Here is a 21,778-nt window from a genome sequence, read left to right as displayed (position 1 = left end):
GTCCCGTATATGCAGAACTTAAATGCTTTTACAATAATGAACATAATTTATTTCGGAATTGGTGCATTATGTTTCTTTCTGTCGATTCCGGTATTTGTTGGTACGTATAAATATTTAAAAAGGAATCAAATAAAAGGGGAATTCATATTAAAGAGACAATATGAGTTTAAATATGCAAAATAAAATGGATAGTAATTTCAACTTAACAATTAGATTTGTCGTAAGGGGAAGGAATAATATGACAAGGAGCATGCAAACACGCCAGATGTACGTGCATGCGTTTTACTTACAGAATTAAAATTTAAAACTGACATGTTGATGCATAGGTTTTTAGTTTTATAATAATCATTGTTTTACCTTATTTAATCAATCTAGTTTTTTTTTTTATTTACATTTACATTTAATTAAATTTTGCTATTATCATCATTATCACATACAGTCAAACGTGACCAAAATGTATCAAATATGAATAGTATTTGTAACTGTTATTTTTACAGTAATATATATATGAAGTAGATCATTTAAAATCCATGTAAAATATTGGAAAAACTAAACAGACTACCAGAACTTATTTTCTGTAAATTGAACTTAATTTTCTATATTTTATTGAATGAAACTTGTTTATTCTTTACATTTATTAACAATAAAAAATGTCAGTACTAACTTAAATAGTTACTATGAAATAAATATAATTAGCGTTCAGAATGCAAATAAAAGAAATGCAACATTTATTTCTATATCTTAATAAAACGCACATTTATGCAAAATCTACATTCATTATAGTGATTTATTATGTGTAGAATAAATGATATTACATATCAATGATACAATAACAATTTTAAATTACACCCGGCCTGTTGTACCTTTAAGTCACTTATTTTACAAATATATGAGTTTTCCTTTCTTTTTTGTGTTTTCACACAATCTAATCCCTCATTGTACTTAAATATACAATTTATTCATCTTGGTTCGTTTTTTTTTCGAATATCGACCTGTCAGATACTTGCAATTGTTTTATAATATCTAGTATTTTTGATTTAAAATATGTACATGATGTATGCTTAATTAACATTTTTATACTGATATTTTTCAAAAAAAGTTTTTAGTAGCGGGCTTGCTATAATCACACTTACAATTAATATATGTTACAATTTGATAGCATTATTTCGGTAAAAATAATAAGTCTTTATTTTGATACTAAAATCTGCGTCAATCTGTTCATACAATCAATTAATATTTAAGGATTTGACACACTACGCGCATTCGTGAAATAATGTGTTGTTCAGCCACTCGTTGAACTTATATTCATATTTAAATTCTTGGATTAGTTATTCTATAAATATCGATGAAACTGACTATTACAAATGCATTACTGATCTAAACATTTATAAACGTCATTTAACAGTTATTTTATTAACGACAGAGGTGAATGCATCCTTGAGACTTAATAATGATATGAAAATCAAAAATTATTGGATGATCACAAATGAGACAACTCTCCAACAGAAAAAAAACATGACGTTAAGACATACAACTATAGATCACCAAACGACCTTCAACAGTGAGCATAACCCAAATTGAACAGTATAATTTAAAAAAAACCACCTGAATGATAAGTATTAAACTATTCAAACGACAACAATAACAGCCTAGTTTATGTACAAAACAATAAACGGAAAACGAATATGATATACAGCAACAAATGACAACAACTAAATGACAGCCTCCTGACTCTGGACAGGGACATTTTGAACGTGTAATAGTTATGTGTTCAAGTATTTAAACAAAAATACTGTTTGACGTTGGAAAAACAATTTATAAATTTCTGAAAAAAACGCAAGGGAAAAGATGAACTATGAATAATCTTTTATATATCTTAAACCTATCATAATGCATTTCCTTGTGACGTGTCTACTCTACTTAAATGATTATAGCATTTATTTTATAAAGCATGGCAGTTATAGTTTGCAAATGACTAATAGAATAAACATGCCTTCAATATAATATTGCTTTTTAAAAAAAAAATTCTAAAAATGTGTGCACGATCAACAATTTTACACCCAATAAAATTACAAAAAGGAGCATTCATATCTTATAATTACATTTGTATGCCAATAAGACCATTAAAAAAGTTCTATCAAGTTTTTCTTTTATCTAACTGTGCCCTTTTTTCAAAGCATGTGTCATCACGAAGGTAACATTTCATTTTCATATGAAGGTTAATTTTTGAATGACCCGCGATTGTTGTTAGCCAATCAAACTGACGAATTCTCGTGAAACATACATGTAATGTAATTATTTACTGGTAAATTTTCAAATGAGTTACATTTGTGTAAACATTTTCTTTTGAGATAGTATAAATTTGAATAAATTTTAAAATAATATAAAACTGTATTGTATATATTTCGAATCGTGTTTCAGTGAGCACTATACAAAGTTTTGTACGGATTCCAGAATGGGATGCAACTAATGCCCAAGGAATAATAAATACAACACTGACAGTCAGTACAACGCTTGAATGTGCTAGATATTGTCATCAGCATAACATTTGCGATGGCATTTTCTATAACAAAACAAGTGGACATTGTGCAACGTTTGACATTGAGGATGGACACATGATACAGGAATACTCACTTGGCAACTTCTTTTATGGAAAGAAAGGTAAATTTTTGTTGGTAATGAATAGAACGTAACACGTTTATTAAATTGGGTGCCTTATTTTTTTCTTGTAACATTAACACATGATAATATATAAGACATTTTAATGTTAAGCTTTCAGGGTATATATGGAATCGTTCCTCAGCTTTTGAACATGGTATAGTTTTTAAAGGGATCATCATAACAATGGGTCAACCAGTCTTTATCGAATGTTGTTTTTGATACTCCTTTAGGAAACAATAAATGTTCATAGTCTTTATGTTATAATAAATTAACGGAAATATGTGATAGTAAAGCTGACAATTGATATCAACCCTTTGTGCTTCAGTCATCTGGCTTATACCGATCTCCCTGGTAATGCAGCATGTGATTATAATAGATACCTTAAAATATTACACGCGCATCAACCCAACCCAATCAATCCAGAAAAGATCTTCTCGATTATGGTCTGCACTTGTATGGATTGATTGATGTCTAACACGGTATCATATACATATCATTTTATACTTACAATTTATTTGTTTGGTGTTTGATACACCTTGTGCAATCGTGACTGATAACAATGCCAGCAATGGCGACTGAAACAGAACGATTTCAAACGTTTGAATTACCAAACAGGGATGGGTTAATCATAATTGTTTGTAATTGATTACTCTTGTTTCAAATAATCGACGGTAATCTATAATCGTCAAAATTTTCGATTACATCTAATCGTAGTTTAATCGATTGGTAATATTCAAACAATTATTGATATTAATACTAAGCATATACCCAAGTCTTATCATGTATTCAGTTTGGAATACCAAACTATGAAATAAGAAATTCAATCTACTAGTATCTGTTTGCTTGTAGATTGTCGTGATTCTGGGTATGAATACATATGGCAGTTAGACACTTGCATCACATTTTACACTGCAAAATTATCATGGAGTGGGTCACAGCAAAGATGCATCGATGACAGTGGAAATCTATTAGTTATACAAAGTGGAAGAAAAGAATATTTCTTTTTACCATATTTGTGGGCAAAATACGGTATGTTTTCACTTTTAAGTCCATACGTATAATGCATGTTTTATCATATTAACCTCAAGTTTGTAAATTTAAAGGGTAATCCGTAGGATGTACTCTCTCTTCCCTTTCTTCGATTGTTTTTAAATCACGTAAAAGTCAAGTACAAATAGGCTTGAAATTTAGTCTTCCAGTTGATCCTTCCTATAACCACAATTTGAAGCAGATACATTAGGAAAATTTAAAACGAAACTAAAAAACTTAAATCCCAATAGTCATGAATAAATACCGAAACATTACGAGTTTAGAAGTCGTAAACTAAACATTGCGCATACTCAACTTCGATGTTCTGCTTCCTTCCTAAATGATGATCTGTCTAAGGTTAATGTTATTTCTGATTAACCTTGCCGATGTAGTGTGTATCGCGAAAATTCGCATCATTTCTTTTTTGAATGTATATTGTATTCAGAAATAAAAAGTAAGCTTTTAGAAAATCTTAGCTTGCTCCCAAATAACTGTCCATTAAATGTATTACTATTAACCTCGGGTAGTAATCTACTTACTTTATTTTTTTTCTCTCTACTTCTTTTGTGTCACTTACATTGTCTGTCCAATTTATACAAATGTTAATAATATATAATATATGCATGCTCATATACATTGTATTGTTAAATATGTTAAATGGAGAAGACTCCATTAGTCTGTGCGACGTGTGGCTCATCCAATTTGTGCTTATGCAAATAAAATATTTTAAAACTGAACCACAATTTGAACTTGAATTTGAATATCTGCACATTTACTTTTTATTGGCTATTTTTCATTAGTTTTTCTGCGCTTAGACAAGTATTATTTTTTAAAGTCAAGTCCCACATTTTATACACTATTGGTTGTTTTATTTCACGAAGACAATTCAGGATTATTCGAAGATCTTTTTGTTCTAAAACATGTTTTGTTCATGACTTCAAATATTGCTTGTCATGATTCCATAGACATATTTTTTCAGTACTCCAGCATTTGAAAATCGCAATTTTAAGAAAATTAAAATCGTTCGCACGATTAAAAAAAATGTATTGTTGATTACTTATTATTTATGCAAACGTTAATTCCTATTATAAGGATCACCCTGGACGATAAGCGAGAAATTTGAAATACAACTGAAAATGTAGGAGCAGAGAGCATGGTACCCTCCTCAAATCGATTTAACGTTCTCGTTCTGACTGGACATGGATGTAAAGTTATATATCCCTAAAGGATAAACGAACGCACCTCTTTGCCAAAGTTTTTTATTCTCGGGTTAAAGAATTCAAGGGTTACAGTTTACCACTCTCACCATGAGGGTACTGCAGTATGAGAAAATTGTATAAATACATGTAATCAAAATTAAAGACGTCTTTTTTTTCTCAACAGTTTTATTTTTTTGTAATAAACACATTTCTTTGTATTTACACATCAAATAATCCGGATGAAAGTTCAGCTAGTTTGAGTTTGAATTGGTAATATTTTTTTTCATTGTTTTTCCTAGGCTTTTTGTTTTATTTTAGTCTTTGTTATCAATTATTTTGATATATATATTTTTTAAATCAATACTTGTAGAAGGTGAAAAATGACATAAATCAATTTTTATCTTGAATATTGAACATTGTACATTTAAAACCTTTAACATCGAATAACAAGTATTAATTTTGGAATTTGCCTTGGAGTTTTTTTTCTTCTGATATCTAATTTTTAGTTCCGAATTATCAATTGCAAAACATTGTGCAAGGTCTTCAAAATGTTTTTATTTTGGAACATGAATTAATTATATGTGAATCCAGTTGTAACAGCCCCCTTACAACGATAACTCAATTTTTGTTGAAAAGTTGATGAAATAGTAGACGGTGAAGTTTGAGAAATTATTTGATATTAACAGAAACAACAGGAATAACCGGCTGGTGGATAGGTGGAACGGATGTATTGCAAGAGGGAATTTTTCGATGGGTAGACGGAGAACTTGTAATACACAACAACTGGGGTTATAATCAACCAGATGATATGACGAACACCATAATACCAGGCGCAGACTGCATGAGATATGGAATTACTTCTAAAGCAACATGGTTTGATATTGACTGTAGCCATCAATTTGCATCCATATGTGAAAACAAAATGTTTTTGTAACGTTGAATGATATTTTTATTGTGAAACTAAATTTTCAATAATCAATTTGCATTTGTTATGATATTTTCTGTCATAAGATTATTTTACGACCTCATACAATAGTAGAGGGACAGTCAAAATACAGTCTACATCACACTTCATAGAAACCTAACGACCGCACAAAACCAGGGATTATTTCTGGTTTACACGGAAGGTTAAAAAAAAAGACCACGATTCACATGTGGCACCTGTCATGTTCTTCAAGGTCCATTCAAGTGCAAATTTGGTGAAGTCTAATTTTGTTATGTCATAATCGAGTAAAAGAGTACGAGGTTGTGGCTACGATTATTCTTATATATTCGTGGTTAACCAAAAGAAAATTGATTGATTGACTAATTGATTGGTATTTTACGCCCCTATAAGAACTATTGTGCTTAATGGGGTGGTCAGATTGGAGTCGAGCGCACCTGACAAGTACTTGATTCGAACTCACGACATCAGTGTTGACAGGCTAGTGAAACAGTAGTTCGACTACAATGTCACTCGGCCATCATGGCCTCAAACCAAATAAAGATTGCATACGGAAGAAAGAAAATAAAGAAAAAAACATAAAAAGTAAAAAAAAAAAAATGCATATTACATTAAAACCATTATAAACAAATTTGCCAAAAACAAACAAGGCAAAAAAACTTTAAAAATTAGAAACCAAAGTAAAATGAAACATTTTGATAGCATATTGAAATTCCTGCAATTTAACTAGAAAGGTTCAACGATTATTTGACAGGATAATTACTTGATATCTCTTTTTTCAAATGCTTAGTTATCAATTACAAATACGTATTATCATATTTTATTGGTGGAACTTTATATTAAATTAAAAACCAATTTTTCAAAGAACAATTGAAGGTCTTTCCACAAGTAAAGATCTATTTTATTATCAAAATATTAAAAATCAATCTAAAATGTCCGTTTCTATGGCTCTATCACTTATGGTTTACCAGTTAGAAATGCAAATCACTTATATCAAATACATAAGGGGGAATCACTCTCATATGGAGTCTCCGGAAAGCTTTGGTCAAAACTAAACTCCTAATCCTGAAGATGTAAAAAGTAAAATCACACAAATACTGAACTCAGAGGAAAATCAATTCGGAAAGTCCATAATCACATGGCAAAATCAAATAACAAAACGCATCAAAAACAAATCGACAAGAACTGTCATATTCCCGACTTGGTACAGGCATTTTCAAATGTAGAAAATGGTGGATTAAACCTGGTGTTATAGCTAGCTGAACCTCTCACTTGTATGACAGTCGTATCACATTCCATTATATTGTCACCGATGCATGAACAAAACGAACAGACACAATAGTTAGAAATGTCAAAAATAGGGGGTACAGCAGTCAACATTGTGTTATCATCCTAATCACTATAAAAACAACAAATGTAACGAAGAGGCACAAAAAGGCATGCATCAAATTAACATCCTCATTTTGATTATATTATACGATTTTATTTGTTTATGTAAAATGCACCCATCAAGGAAGAAGGGTTTTGAGTACTAGTGTAAAATTGCGCGTTTGAAATTCGCACAGGTAGACATGGAATAATTTTGTCGTTCAAAATATGACGGGCAATTTGGTATAATAAATTTGTCGTAATCTTTTACGTTTGCAAAGAAGTAGTGACCACAAGAAAAACAGTGTTTGTGAAGATAACTCTTACAACGCAAAGTATTTAGTTACGCGGTTGTCAGTGTAAAAGCATATAAACTATACGATCTCATACTCCAAATATCTAAGCGACATCTTTTGAAACAACAAAATTACGCAAGACAAAAATTAGGCGGAAGAAAAAAAAAATAATCATCAGAACAAAATCAAAACGTCTTTCCACGGAAAGGTGGAAAGACCTAAATATAAGGCAACCAGGACACCTACATGTCTAACGAGCAAATACATATTCGTTTGCTAATGTATTATATATGAATAAAAAGATAAAGGTTTACGTTAAATGATACCACAACCCGCGAAGACAAAAATATTCAAAATGATATAAATAAGTGAAAATGAAAACAATACGCTATCAACTGCATGCGTCAGAAGCGCATTTCAACATAGTCGTCAACCATACTTAGTTGTCTACACGATATGTCTATCTGTTAAGCGTTCTAAGGCAATAAAAGTCGTGTAGAACAAAACAAGATTTGTTACCTAATTCTCAAAATAAGGAAAAACGTTAAGATATAGTATACGACTATAGGGCTAACATTTTAAATAGGATATTGACAGCTTTTCAATATCACCCTTTTACTTTAGTGTAATGAATCAATAGAGGTTCTAAGTTATTATTTGGTAACTAGACAAATCTCAGGAGGCATAACGAAATCCTGTAGTTCGACGGAAACACTGGCGAGTATGTCTATCTTTTATATATTTATTTATCATTCGAGAGACCTTTACTAAGTACCAGTTGACAAATAAAAAGTACGCAAAATCCAAATAAGTCAAGACAAAGAACATTTTACTTTAAAGAACTGTATAAAATAAATAGCAAAAACACCACAAAGAAAAACAAACATTACGACACCGTATAAAAGAATGTTCCAAATAACTATTGAAGCTCAAGTACTTTAAAACTCTTCTAATATGGAATCATGACTACTATACATTCACATATAAGTATGTTTTTGAGTACTTTTTATACAGTCAAAAAAAAAAGAGTTAAATACAGTAAGTTACACATGGTATAATTTGATATAGTGATAATCTTGGATTAAATGTACTATTAAAGTGTTGACTGTAAACAAAAAGTGTGTGAATATAAAAATATTATCATATCATTATAAATTCGTAACTTCTAGTTCACTCACATGTGACCTCAAAGCGGGTTTCGTTAGATCTCCCACGCGACATATCAGGAAAAGGGAGCGATGAGAGATCGGTTTTTAATTAGATTGCCGACCAATCTCAATTTGTTTTGCCTCTTTCTTTATGTCGTTTTTTTTTTATTATTTTAGCTTCACCTTTTCTCAACATTATATATAAAGGCTCTTTATTTGTATAGTTTTGATTTTAATGGCGTAGAATGAATGAGGTGATGTGTGATTGTCTATGAAAACCTTATTCAATGATAATGCATTCAACAAAAATTCAGAATAGCGTATACATGCTATAAGTATAAGAAGAAAAATCTCTAAATTCCTTTCTACATAGTTCGAACACAACACAGGTTTTCAATACGGTTTATCTATATTAAAACAACGTATAAAATCACTAAAGTTTTTGTTACAGCAACATTGATACCTGTGATAAAGCTATTGCATGTCCACTTTGATTGCACACAAAAAAGACTGAGTTACCTATGCCTGGCGTAGACATGTCTATGCCTTGCGTAGACATGTACAGAGATGGAAATATCAAATCTCCAATACTTATCATTAAGAAGAGTAATCCTGTCAATTTTAATTCATTTACATCGTAGTCTGAACTCATTTTATCATACTATTTTTCAAAAATGGAGTTAGGTCTGGATTCCTAGTATATTACTAGAAAATACCCACAACATGTTCTTGAGAAAATTAAAATTTGTATACATTTTTTTTACCTTGGATTTTTAGTATGGTCATCTGCTAAAGTCATGCTGATTTAACCCTGCACAGTTTTTCTGCTTTTAAAATCTTTCTGTTTGAACCCGTCTGTTTACTCCCATCTTAACATTATTTTTAATTTTGGTTTATTATAAAAAAAAATGATTAACCAAAATTAAACATGATGTTAATAAACATTATCTGCCAAACAAAAACAGTCAAAATCAAAGTGGTCCAAACTCTCACAAAAATCTTAGTTATAAATTTGAACTATTTGTAAAAATTGATAATCTAATTGATTCATGGCAGGTTAAAATTGGAAAGTCAAAAGTCAGCATTTTGAACATGTTGTATTTAAAAGACTTTAAGATTATCATTAGTGATCGTAAGGTTTTACTTGATGATGTCATTGTCAGAATATGTCTATGTTATTCTATCCATAACTTTATTTTTACACAATAAGCCCAACTTAAGTAATAAGGAAAAACGCAAATATGATTTTATTGTTATCTTTATATAGTACATATATGACTATTAATCAGTATAAATGTTTTGTACAAAAAAGTAAAGTGTTCTCCTTTTGACTGGAGCTTACTTCAGTTAAGAAAATCATAATTCTTATATGATTTGCATATAAGGGAATACGTTGATATGACTGGTCGAGGGAACTTACGGTGGTAATCTTGACGTTCGTTATTTTTCGATAGACGACGTTGACCGAACTTCTTTTCGCTACCAATGTAAACAAAGGGACTGCGATAATAACACCGACGTAAGCAAATTTATTTTTACTGCACGTTAATCGTTAAATAAAATGATACACCAACACTTTCGTTCGAATGTTATTTGCGCTTTACTTTTTATCAGATAGCAAATTTCGTTGAGTACATATTTTGCGTTAACCAACAAAAATATTCATGCGCCAGGCCTATTCAATGACATAACTATACTGTTTATGTGTGATAGAGGTAACGAGTGTTGAAAAATATATTCCTTATCTCTAATTTTAAAGAATTATGAGGATTAAACGCCTTTTTAAAGGAATTTATTTGTGTATAAACCCGACCAATTTACTCACAAAAAAAATGATATGTTTATAAATTCCTTCAAAAAAGCGTTTAATCCTATCACGGGTAGTAAGGTCGTCATATCGAGGAGCGTTTAGTACAGTGATTTTGTCATAGTTTGGATAAGTTTGACATGACGGTGTTATAATAAGTGTTTTGATGACAATCAATGAAAAAATGTAAACAATCGGATATTTTTTAAAAGGATCTTCTGATCAATAATTCAAGCTGGCAAGTACCTTTGTATAAAGTAAATATGTTAGTACATCGCAAGTTGTATCATATAGTTAATGATTTAACACAGAACAAAGATTGCGTATGTCAAAATTTAAAAGTTGCTAATTGGTTAAACGTGCATAAAAAAAGTTATTATCTTTCTGTCTGTTACATCACATATTTCTTCGTGATGTAATACTGCCGTCAATTATTCTGAAAATACCTAATTTTGCATTTAATTCAAAATTACTGAAATATCTGTGTCATGGTTTGGTTCATTCGTGTCATGGTTTAGTTCATGTTGGACATGGTTCAGTTATGTAATTCTTGTCGTGTATAATGAAGAGTTATTTTCAAAATTAACAACAATTGTTTCATTTGAAACACAAAAGGGCATAAGAACGCATATACAATGTAGTAATATGTTTTAGATGCAATATGATTGTCAATAAGACAACTATCCACCTAAGATCAAATGACGTAGGTGTAAGCAACTATATGTCATCAAGAGGCCTTCAACATTCAACAATGAGCAAAACCATACTCAAAGTTACATAAGTTATAAAAGGCTGCGACAAAATTCAATGTAAAGGAATTCCAATAAGAAAACCATGCACCAGCCTAATTTCTGTTCAAAATAAATAGAAAAATATGATATACATTTACAAACGATATGCACGGCATTACAGAAACTTAACTTGAGACAGTATTTACAAAATATGGCGGAGTTGAACATGTTTTCGGGCTCCCCAACCTCTTCTTCGCCTTAACCATGGCAGACATGTAAGATTTACCACATCGGCTTTAAACAATAAAATCAAGTTAATTATGCGGGACCTAGTTTCAAACCAATAACAAACTATAAAAAATCATGATTCCAAAGTTTCCTTTTAAATTTCAAGACGGAATTCTGCTGCCAATATTGTGAGCTGTACAATTTAGACATATTTTCAAATCTAGGACACACCATACTAAATCATTACATGTACATAAAAAGTAAAATATTTGAAAGAATTAAGTGATACTATACACGATGCATTTATACAATATTACTGCCATTGTATATAAAGTGCGAATCCAGTTTGTTAATTTTCACTGTTTTATGCGAGAATGTCTATTGTAGAATAAAGGAAGACGGGAAAAACTGCGTCTGTTTACTTTTTGAAAGTACGAAATAATTGATTTAAATGTATGTTTTAACACAATTAAATAAGAATATAACTTTCTAATGTATAATCACAAGATTAAAGTCCAAAAAAGTGTAATTAAAGCAGCTGCATCCATGATATCGTTGACTGGATGCTATTCATTTTAACTATGATGGTTGCGATGAATTATCACTAAAAGTGCAATCATTTCTGATGTGGAATTTTTGCAGGTGCGATGCATTTTCATTATTATTTTATATGATAATTCGACATGCAACAACTGAAAATAGTTTAAAAAAATGACTTTGATACTGATGATTTTTAAAAATTAAACTGGTCGTAGATGATCACTTGAATATACACGGATATAATCAACTTATGGTTGATTTCGGATATTGTGTGCTGTTCATCGATACTTTTTCTGTTCTTATTTTTCTGGGTTTTTTTTCGTCATAGTTCTGTACCGTTCGTAAGCAAAACATCGAGAACATAGTTATGAGAAATTCAAACATATATCAAGGTGAATAGATTGCTGCTCGAACTTTCTTTACTGTATAAGATGTATATAAAATGGCATTACAAAAAAAAATTATGCAGCCATCCAGACGTCTAATGTAAAGCAATTGTTTGTCCGAGACGAAAACGTTACCACTCATCAATCGTGAAATGAAGATCTTTATGTGACTTCTCTTTGATTTTCATAGATGCATCCATTACAGCTATTTTCACAATGCTTGTAGTTAAACGGTTTGTATGGTTTGTTTGCTTTTTTAGTATAAATGCAGTGCTCTATCTCAATTACAACGCATAGGCAAACATGAATACAAACCAAGCAAGTAAGTAAGTCTTAAGTATGTGCTGTATATTTAGACCGAAATCGTAATCTGCTTTTCCAGTAGCAATCATTTGATTTTCGGGGAGGAGATTGATTTACTTGAAATGGCACATTAGTTTATATAACAATAGATTGTTTTTGGAAAAAGAACTATATTAATGTGTTAGTGAAGAAAATGAGTATAGTCTAATTTTAAAAATTTTCCTAGGGGCAGGGGGAGGATCCAAACCCTCCTAGCAGGTTCGGATCACTACGTGAAAAAAATTAATTGTTTTTGATTGGCCCTGGTAAAAATACAAGTAACTTTTCCCTGAAAAAAGTACAGGTTATTTTGCAAGGGAAAAAATAACAAGTTACTTTCGCTCATTCGTCCAATGTAAAAAAAATCCAAAGCCTCCCTCCTTCAGAAAATCAAATGGTTGCTACTTTAGCTGTCCAAGATATATGTATACAATGGTGGCGTGTGATAGGAAAGGATATGTTTAATCTTGCATATAGATCTGGGTCTGAACAAATTATCAGAGAATATAGAATTGACAATATAAAAAAGAAGATGTGGTATGATTGCCAATAAGACAACTCTCCACAAGAGACCAACATGACACAGAAATTAACAACTTTAGGTAACCGTACGGTCTTCAACAATGAGCAACAAATGCAATTTTTGCGGCATTTACTGCTATATTTCCCCAGACTTTCACTCACAAAGTATGCATATATAATCAATCCTTCTGACTTCATGAATTATGTTAGAGAGTCGACTAAATTACGACTTTATATGATGAAAATTAATTAAAATCCTTCTGTGAAAATGCATCGCATATGCAACAGTAATGAATGGCTCTACAGTGAAAATGAAATAATTTTGATATCATTATTCAACAGTAAACATGAATCGCATCACAAAAACAACAAAGTGGAATTTGATTCAATATTATCAAGCTGAACAACAAACCCTGTTTTAAGTTATACTACATTATTAATCATGTTAAAAGGTACATTTTTCTACAAATGAAACTTGACTGCTACTTTTAAAACTCTTGTACGCTCTGTTCGTTAACTATTTTTAATATTTATCTATCTGTGTATCAATTTTACACCTGGATGGCTGCAGGGTCCGCATCAAATATATTTATCATGAATTTATAAAAACAGTACATATTGTATATTATTTTTAATTGTATTCAAAAATCGTAAATTTGTCGTCTGTTTATTTATCATTCTGCATAAGAAATTCATCACGGATACAGTGAAAATGACATTTCAGGATTCGTACATTACGTACACTGATCACAAAGATTTTTATTGATTCGTAATAATAATTAATAAACTTGAACGTTATGTCGGCTTAAGGATGTACTTAGGTGAAATTTAAAAAATCAAGAAATTGAAATTGATACTACATGTTGAATGAGCACCATCTAAGGAACAAAATAAACTAAAACTATTGATAGGTCATGAAGCTCCTTTTCGAGTTAGGCTGACTCTGACTTTTACCTTACATTTGCATTGGTATTATTTGGGTCTCAAATCGAAAGAACAAAAATTAAGAATCTGCTTAAATTTTGGAAAATGGCCTTTTATGAGCTATTGAAGTCATTTATGAAAAGAAAAATAAGTGTTATGAGGAAAAATATTTTACCCTATATTGATGGAAAAAACCCAAGAAGTCCGAACATCTGACACTCATTTCCAAAACCTCACCTAAGTACATCCTTAAATCCAAATCGAAATTGTGATCTTTCATATTTTAAATTTCAAATATAGTTTCATCATAGAAACAATAGCAAAACACATAATACATAAATCTAACTTGATGAATTGCATTCATAATATGTATTTATGTCTTCTTTAATCACAAAAACATTTTGTTTTCACATATAGATCGTAATTCATCGTGACAGTGCTTATCCACCCATACAGCTTCAGTCTTGGAATTAATAACATATCTGATACAGTCTGCTCCATCTATGCCCTCAGACAAATTATCAGGTTGGCCCTGGGCCCAGTTACTGTAGGTTACATTTTCTCCATTTATCCAACGGAAAATTCCCTCCTGTGCTGCATCCGTCCCACCTATCCACCAGAACCTTAACCCCTGTTTTTCTGTAATGTAAAAACAATCGATAACCCGATCAACCCGATACACACTTGTTTGACAGATGCTTTATTGAATACGAATAACAAATCCAAGTTTGAAAAGTGTTCTAATCTAAGAAAGCACATTAAATTTTTTAACATTATAACACATTATGTAGAAGTATATAACATTATGCAAGTATATAATCAACATTCCAGATGCTAGAAACAAGAAGTAGCCTCATAATCTTTGAACCCCAAAATTGTCAACTGAAGTACACATCTTGCTTAAATAGTGTCTACATGTATATAGTCACAAAAACAGTTAAAATAGATGCAACAGTAGTACACCGCTCTTCAAAAGTCACCAACTGATTGTGAGATAACAGATCCGGGTTAAAAACTCAAACCGAGGGAAACCCATCAACCATAAGAGGAAAACAACGAAACAACAGAACACTGAAGTGCAACAAATACAAACGACAATGCAAAATACATAGAAACGAAATTCTAGATAACAACTACCATATTCATGACTTTGTATAGGAAATTTGCAGACAAAATGGTGGATTGAACCTGGTTTTGTGGCTAGTGAAACCTCAAACGTGACAACATTTCATGACAAAATATAATATTAATAAATGAAACAACTCAGGACGTAAAATACATAAATAGATAATATACTAGTACCATAGAATACGAACGAAAACTTAGAATTAATTTACGACAATCCACAAAAACAGCATAATAGAATTATGAACTGTGCGCCACACGAATGCATCAACGCCACAAAAAGTGACGTCACTGGTAAATTTCTAAAAAAATAGATATAAATCGAGATTAGGTATGTAATTACATTTTTATGTTTTTTATAAGACTTACAAGAATATTAATATAGAACTGTGTTTACTTAATAATTGTGTAATAACTATATATCTAACTAAATGTTTTCCCTCTAAATCAAACTATGTAAAACAAATAAATCCTGTGCATATACATTTGTAGTTGCTTTAATCTAAAATCTTACAAAGGAACTGGGTGATTAATTATCTTTTCTTTTAGATACAAATAGAAAAAAAAGAATGAAAACTACAAACGATAAGACATTAACCAATATCTGACTAAATACATGAATGCTGGATGTACAAATACGGAGACACGTCTTATAAAAGACCAGACTTAAATCATAAACAACAAATGTGATACGGGGTAGACTCTCCTTAGTTAGTTCAGATACAGACAAATCGTATAGATACACAAATTTGGGATTGTGACCATAATATTTACAGAGTGTCATTTTTAATGTTTCCTTCTCATAACTTTGTTGGAGCAGTTTCTGCGTTAGAAGCACACGCCTGCATATGAAGTCCGTAAGTTGTGAATATACACGAGCACAGTAATACAGTTTTCATCTATTGATAGATAACACGAGGAATTACAACAAATTAGATTAAAATAGGAAAAAATTTAGGTAACAATTTTTTTAACGATGCTCAAATCTCATAAAACAAGAAAATCAAGATTAGAAGTAAATACTGAAGGAATTGAAGGAATTTCTAAAGAACAGGGACTGAAATTGCCGACAGAGTACCATTCTCCATTGATAAATACATCAAATGTATAGTCAAAAGAATATAAGTTTAACATTTCCAAAAAGGTATGGAGTGCTTTACAGTACTATAAATTGGCATCTGTTTATGCCATTGTGTTGGTTTGTAAAGGTAAAGAAAACCACTAAATTACATGCTTCTGAAAGGAACAAAACGAATGTGACAGGGTCATACATGTTTGTGAACACTAAGCTCTCTCTTTAACATGTGCCACTTGTGTTATAGCAAAACATACGAATTCACTGTAAAAAATCAGTTGGAAAAAATACTTCTAAGTTTTTGTTTGTTTCATTAGATTTTTATTCAAACTAAATATTTAATGAGTGTGCTAATTAAATATGTTTTACTAATCTCTGTAAAATAATGTTACCTACAATTTCTATAAATTTGTAACGGTCATATTGTACATACCATACATTTCAATCACAAATGGTAAAATGAAATATTCTTTTCTTGCTGTGTCAATGGTTAACAGATTACCATTGTCGTTGATGCATCTCAGTTTTGAATTGTTCCATGTTAGATGCGAATAATAAAACATTACGCAAGAATCCAACTGCCATATATATACATATCCAGGATAAAGACAAGCTGCAAAATAAGAATCACATTTTATAGCTTATTTAACGTTTACCCTGAATCCATGCAAGATGTATATTATCACATTGATTTACACTTTACAACAACTGCTCCAGAAATAATCCACTTTATGTACAAATGACAGCGTGGTACATTTGTACCAACATAATGTGAAAAAATTGATATGCGTGTACACAATGTACAATGCACTTGTAATCCACTATTGTTGATGTTTGCCGTCAATCATAATAAAAAAAAATTCGTGGAATTCTATCAGCTAGTAGACGGCCGGTAGTTTTCTTTACGTCATTTCTTACTATTTGATACTTGTTTTTCTTACTCTTGAAGGCAACCCATAGATGTAGACAAATGTGCCCTTTGAAAATTTGGTGGATACTTGCCTCATTTGCAATCATACGAAATTTATTATTTTCATATCTTTATTATACAAAGGGTACTAATTTTTTATAACAACATAAGACATATTTTTTTGTTCTTTTTTTTTTTCTTCTCCAAATTTTTCAAATTTATTGGAAGATGATAAGGACTTTAGAAAGGAGAAGGATACACCACACAATACATACAAACATATGCAAAAACCACAAACCTTGAGGACAAACAACCATTTAAACATGTTAAATAGTCCTAAAAGTAATTAAACGAAAAAAAGATTGTGCAAATTAAATTATGTAATCGTAAAGTCCTATCGTTTGTTTTTATAGTGATTAGGATTATAACACAATCATGACTGCTGTAACCCTATTTGTGACATATTAACCAGGTTTAATCCACCATTTTCTACATAACACAATGCCTGTACCAAGTCAGTATTATAACAGTTGTTATCCATTCGTTGTGTTTGAGCTTTTGAATTTGCCATTTGATTATGGACTTTCCGTTTGGAATTTTGAATTGGAGCTCAGAACTTTGTTAATTATTTCTTTTTTCTTAGTGTTGAACATACATGTAGCCATTAGAAATACGTTGATGAGTCGTATTTGGTGTATTTATAGTGTATTTATAGTGAAAGAAAATACAGCTGCACTATATCCGAAATGTCGATATAGATTGCAAAACAAAATTAATGTTATTTGTCTATACAAAACTATGATATAAATGCAAAAACATTCGTAAATAACAGCTGGATTAATTGTAAAGATGGGAATTTAAATCGACAAAAATTAACAAGGAACATCGAATTGCACCTTGTTTATCAGGTGTGATTTAAAAAAGAATAATCCTTGACATATATTTATACTTTTATACAAGACCTCCCCCTAAACTTTTTTTTGCAAATACATAATTAGGTAAACAGTTATCAAAGATACCAGGATTATATTTTAGTACGCCAGACGCGCGTGTCGTCTACATAAGACTCATCAGTGACGCTCATATATAAATATTTATAAAACCAAACAAGTACAAAGTGGAAAAGCATTTGGGATCCAAAATTCCAAAACCTGATTTGTTTAACTTTTGTACCGTTTCGGTTGACAAACTTATTGCATAAAGCTGCAAGCATGTTAATTCGAGTTAAACCCTTTCCTCAAGATTATTTTATATACCAGTAAGCAAGAACAACAAGGACAAATTAGATATCCGTTATAAATAGAAATAATTTTCACTGAACTTTTGCACATTTTTTAGGGGCCAGTTGAGGCCCACCTCTGGGTGCGGTATTTTCTCGCTGCATTGAAGACCCATTGGTGGCAATCGGTAGTTATCTGCTCTGTGGTCAGGTTGTTGCCTCTTTAAGATATTCCCCATTTCCATTCTCAGTTTGATCAGCACCTTTTATTACAACTTACTTTTCTTTAAACGAAAAAATGTCCCGAGAGAAACATCACTGATTAATCCATCAGCAATTGCAATAACAACACAATATCCATTGGTGCTGTTATAGAAAATACCATCACAAACATCAGACTTTAGACACCACCTGGCACACTCTAGATACGTATCAACAGTTATTACACTTTCTATATTCCCATGAACGTCCATGCTATCCCACTTTTGAATCCCTTCCATGATTTGCAGACTATTGCCTGTAGGATATAAAGTTTGTAAATGCACACAATCTGATATTCAGGAGTTGTCGATTTTTGATGTTGTTTATAAATGTTTCTCGTTTCTCATTTTTTATAAAGATTAGACCGTTGGTTTTCCCATTTGAATGGGTTAACACTAGTCAATTTTTAGGCCCTTTATAGATTGCTGTTCGGTGTGAGCCAATGCTCCGTTTTGAAGTCCGTACGTCGACATTTAACGGTTTACTTTTACAAATTGTGACTTGGATGGAGAGTTGTCTAATTGGTACTCAAACCACATCTTCTTATATCTAATAATTTTTTCAAACACTTTTGAAATATGCATGCAAAATGTATATTGTTTTTAAAATTAACAATATGTCACTCAAGACAAGCTGTAGTTAAATGAATTGTTTTAAATGACAAATGCAAGTAACCAGCTGTTCTAATGTTGAATGTCATTTGAAATATGATAACAGCAATCAGTGTTGTTTATTTTCAAGATTACACAAAAGAACGTCGTATTTTTTAAAAATACTAATAAAAATAAACTGTTACAGTACCAATTTTTCTGATGTGCAATTCGACAATCAATGTCTCTTCACTGATGCTCGTGACCAAAATATTTGAAAATCTAAAGCTTATCAAAAATATATAGAGCTGTATACAATGCATAGATTTTTCTAATAAAAGTCTATAACATGCACATTGTTTTAATGTGTCCTTATACAATGTAATTATACATTTAAATTTACTAATTAAAACTAGTGTTTTGTTATCTGTTATCTGTTATTTTCAAAAATAGATAAATTCTGAGTAACATTTCCAAAGGCATACACCACAACGTTGGTATAAGTAACCAACGTCCTATACAATGGTGTACAATCATTGAAATACCTTATGATTCTAAAACTTCAATTTGAATGATAAGATTGTCTAACTGTCATTTTTTTTTATCCCCGAAATAGTCTTCTCACCTTTTAAAACACCAACAGCCATCAACAGACACAATTGTTTTACACAGAAAAAATGCATGTTTGTAATAACTGTACAGCTACTATAATTCTGTCAGTGTTTCAAATGAACTAGATGCAATTGTCAAAGTATCTTAACGGTTATTTAGGTAAATTGGGAGGTTTTTCTTATAAAGAAAGCTAAATAGTTGCTATACAATGCAGGCATATTGATGTTTTTTATCGTCTTTCTCAATGGTAATGATGTTGATCTTTCATTGAGTTCCGAACAAAGAGAGAAATTAAAAAAAAAATGCTCAGCGTTAATTAAAATTCATAATAACCAATATTAATCTATTGTAAATAAAATTCCAATTACACTTAAGATATAGAAAACTAATACACATTTTATAATTAATAATTAGCACTTGAAGTCTCCTGTCTTGAGAAGTATCGTACTGATAAGTTTTATTTCAAAAGTATTATCGATACCACTTTGAATGTACCATATGCGCGTTTCGACAAACTATAGCCCTTGAATTATGCTAGCTATATATAGAAGCAAACAATAATTAAAAAAACTTAAAACTTTGCACAGCTCAGGTAACATAAAAACACAAAACAGTTAAATCCACCTCGCGAGAATCAGAAATTTTTTTTAGTGGAATACAATTATTAATGTAAAATAATTCGATAGTCGATGTGTTGTTATTATTTTACATTTACATGTAATATAAACCAGGTTTTTTTTATAAAATGCAGTCGCATGCAATTTTACTGTTCATTAAACACGATCTTTATAACGTTAACTATATAACAAATGTGTTAAAAGAACAAATGAAGAAGAAACATATGTTGAATGAAAATACTACTTCAATAGTTATCAAAGGTACCAGGGTTATAATTTAGTACGCCAGACGCGCGTTTCGTCTAAATAAGACTCATCAGTGACGCTCATATCAAAATATTTATAAAGCCAAACAAGTACAAAGTTAAAGAGCAATGAGGATCCAAAATTCCAAAAAGTTGTGCAAAATACGGCTAAGGTAATCTATGCCCGGGGTAAGAAAATCATAAGTTTTTCGAAAAATTCAAAGTTTTGTAAACAGAAAATTTATAAAAATGACCACATTATTGATATTCATGTCAACACCGAAATGTTCAAATGACATCTCTTGAGTAATGGTCGTAAAATATTTTGTAATTATAAACTTTGAAAAGCTGATGTAATCCAAATAGTCCTAAACTTTAGATTTAGAACAAATAATTTTTATAAAACAGTAATAGTTTCATGGCAGTTTACACGTACCTGGCTTGCAATACCCTCGGAAACCAAACTCCAACAGCAGACGTATCGATATAGTGGTATTTTTAGGATTTATGACACATATTTTACTGCATCTTATTGAGGTTTGACAAGCAAGGTCCTTTCAGTTATGGACTTACAATATCAATTGATTTAAAACCTTAGGTTTATTCATTATTACAGTTATGCTTATTTTCTGTTGATGCATACTTTTTTTTAATTATTCGATACAAAGTATGTCATCTGAAAAAATTATTAACAACATACATTTACATATTAAAGGAAAATAAACCAGTTTAAATTAAAAAAAAAAAAAAAAAAGAGAAGAGGATCGGAATTTAAACAACAAGGTGGTGACGCCTATAATGTCAGCATACTTGAATTGAATGTATTTAGTTTTTATCTTATCAATTGTATCTTGATGCCGGACTTTGGTTTAATCATTTAAAAAGGTAGTGATTTTCATGGTTTAACTGTATCCGAATAGAAAAATGTGGTATGACTGTGTTCGATTGTTTTGTATAGAATTCAATCATTTCCTTAGTTTATATCCAATTCTTGATAAAC

General features: G+C 30.7%; 1 protein-coding gene and 1 long non-coding RNA gene across 2 annotated transcripts; one reads left to right on the top strand and one right to left on the bottom strand.

Annotated features, from left to right (window-relative positions):
- On the top strand, window positions 1–5,824 carry LOC139487096 (collectin-12-like). Its single transcript, XM_071272099.1, has 4 exons — window positions 1–100; window positions 2,422–2,661; window positions 3,511–3,690; window positions 5,576–5,824. Exons 1-4 carry the CDS (start codon window positions 10–12, stop codon window positions 5,821–5,823), a joined length of 759 nt encoding a protein of 252 aa, XP_071128200.1. The 5' UTR covers window positions 1–9; the 3' UTR covers window position 5,824.
- A 10,933-nt stretch (window positions 5,825–16,757) lies between these two features.
- LOC139486175 (uncharacterized) lies at window positions 16,758–18,971 on the bottom strand. Its single transcript, XR_011655489.1, has 2 exons — window positions 18,734–18,971; window positions 16,758–16,937 (listed from the first exon to the last, which is right to left on the bottom strand). It is a non-coding gene; the product is annotated as an uncharacterized lncRNA (long non-coding RNA).
- Window positions 18,972–21,778: the final 2,807 nt, after the last annotated feature.

Source organism: Mytilus edulis, chromosome 8 (genome assembly GCF_963676685.1).
Source record: "Mytilus edulis chromosome 8, xbMytEdul2.2, whole genome shotgun sequence".
NCBI classification, from domain to species: Eukaryota; Metazoa; Mollusca; class Bivalvia; order Mytilida; family Mytilidae; genus Mytilus; species Mytilus edulis.
Note: the sequence above shows the minus strand (reverse complement) of the source record. Positions and strands in the feature narration are given on the sequence as shown.

Excerpts from the sequence above, each read along its gene's own strand:
- LOC139487096 (XM_071272099.1), top strand. The coding sequence starts at position 10 with ATGCAGAACTTAAATGCTTTTACAATAATGAACATAATTTATTTCGGA. Across the intron at positions 101-2,421 it reads GTCGATTCCGGTATTTGTTG|TGAGCACTATACAAAGTTTT; the intron begins GTACGTATAAAT and ends ATCGTGTTTCAG. Across the intron at positions 3,691-5,575 it reads ATATTTGTGGGCAAAATACG|AAACAACAGGAATAACCGGC; the intron begins GTATGTTTTCAC and ends TGATATTAACAG.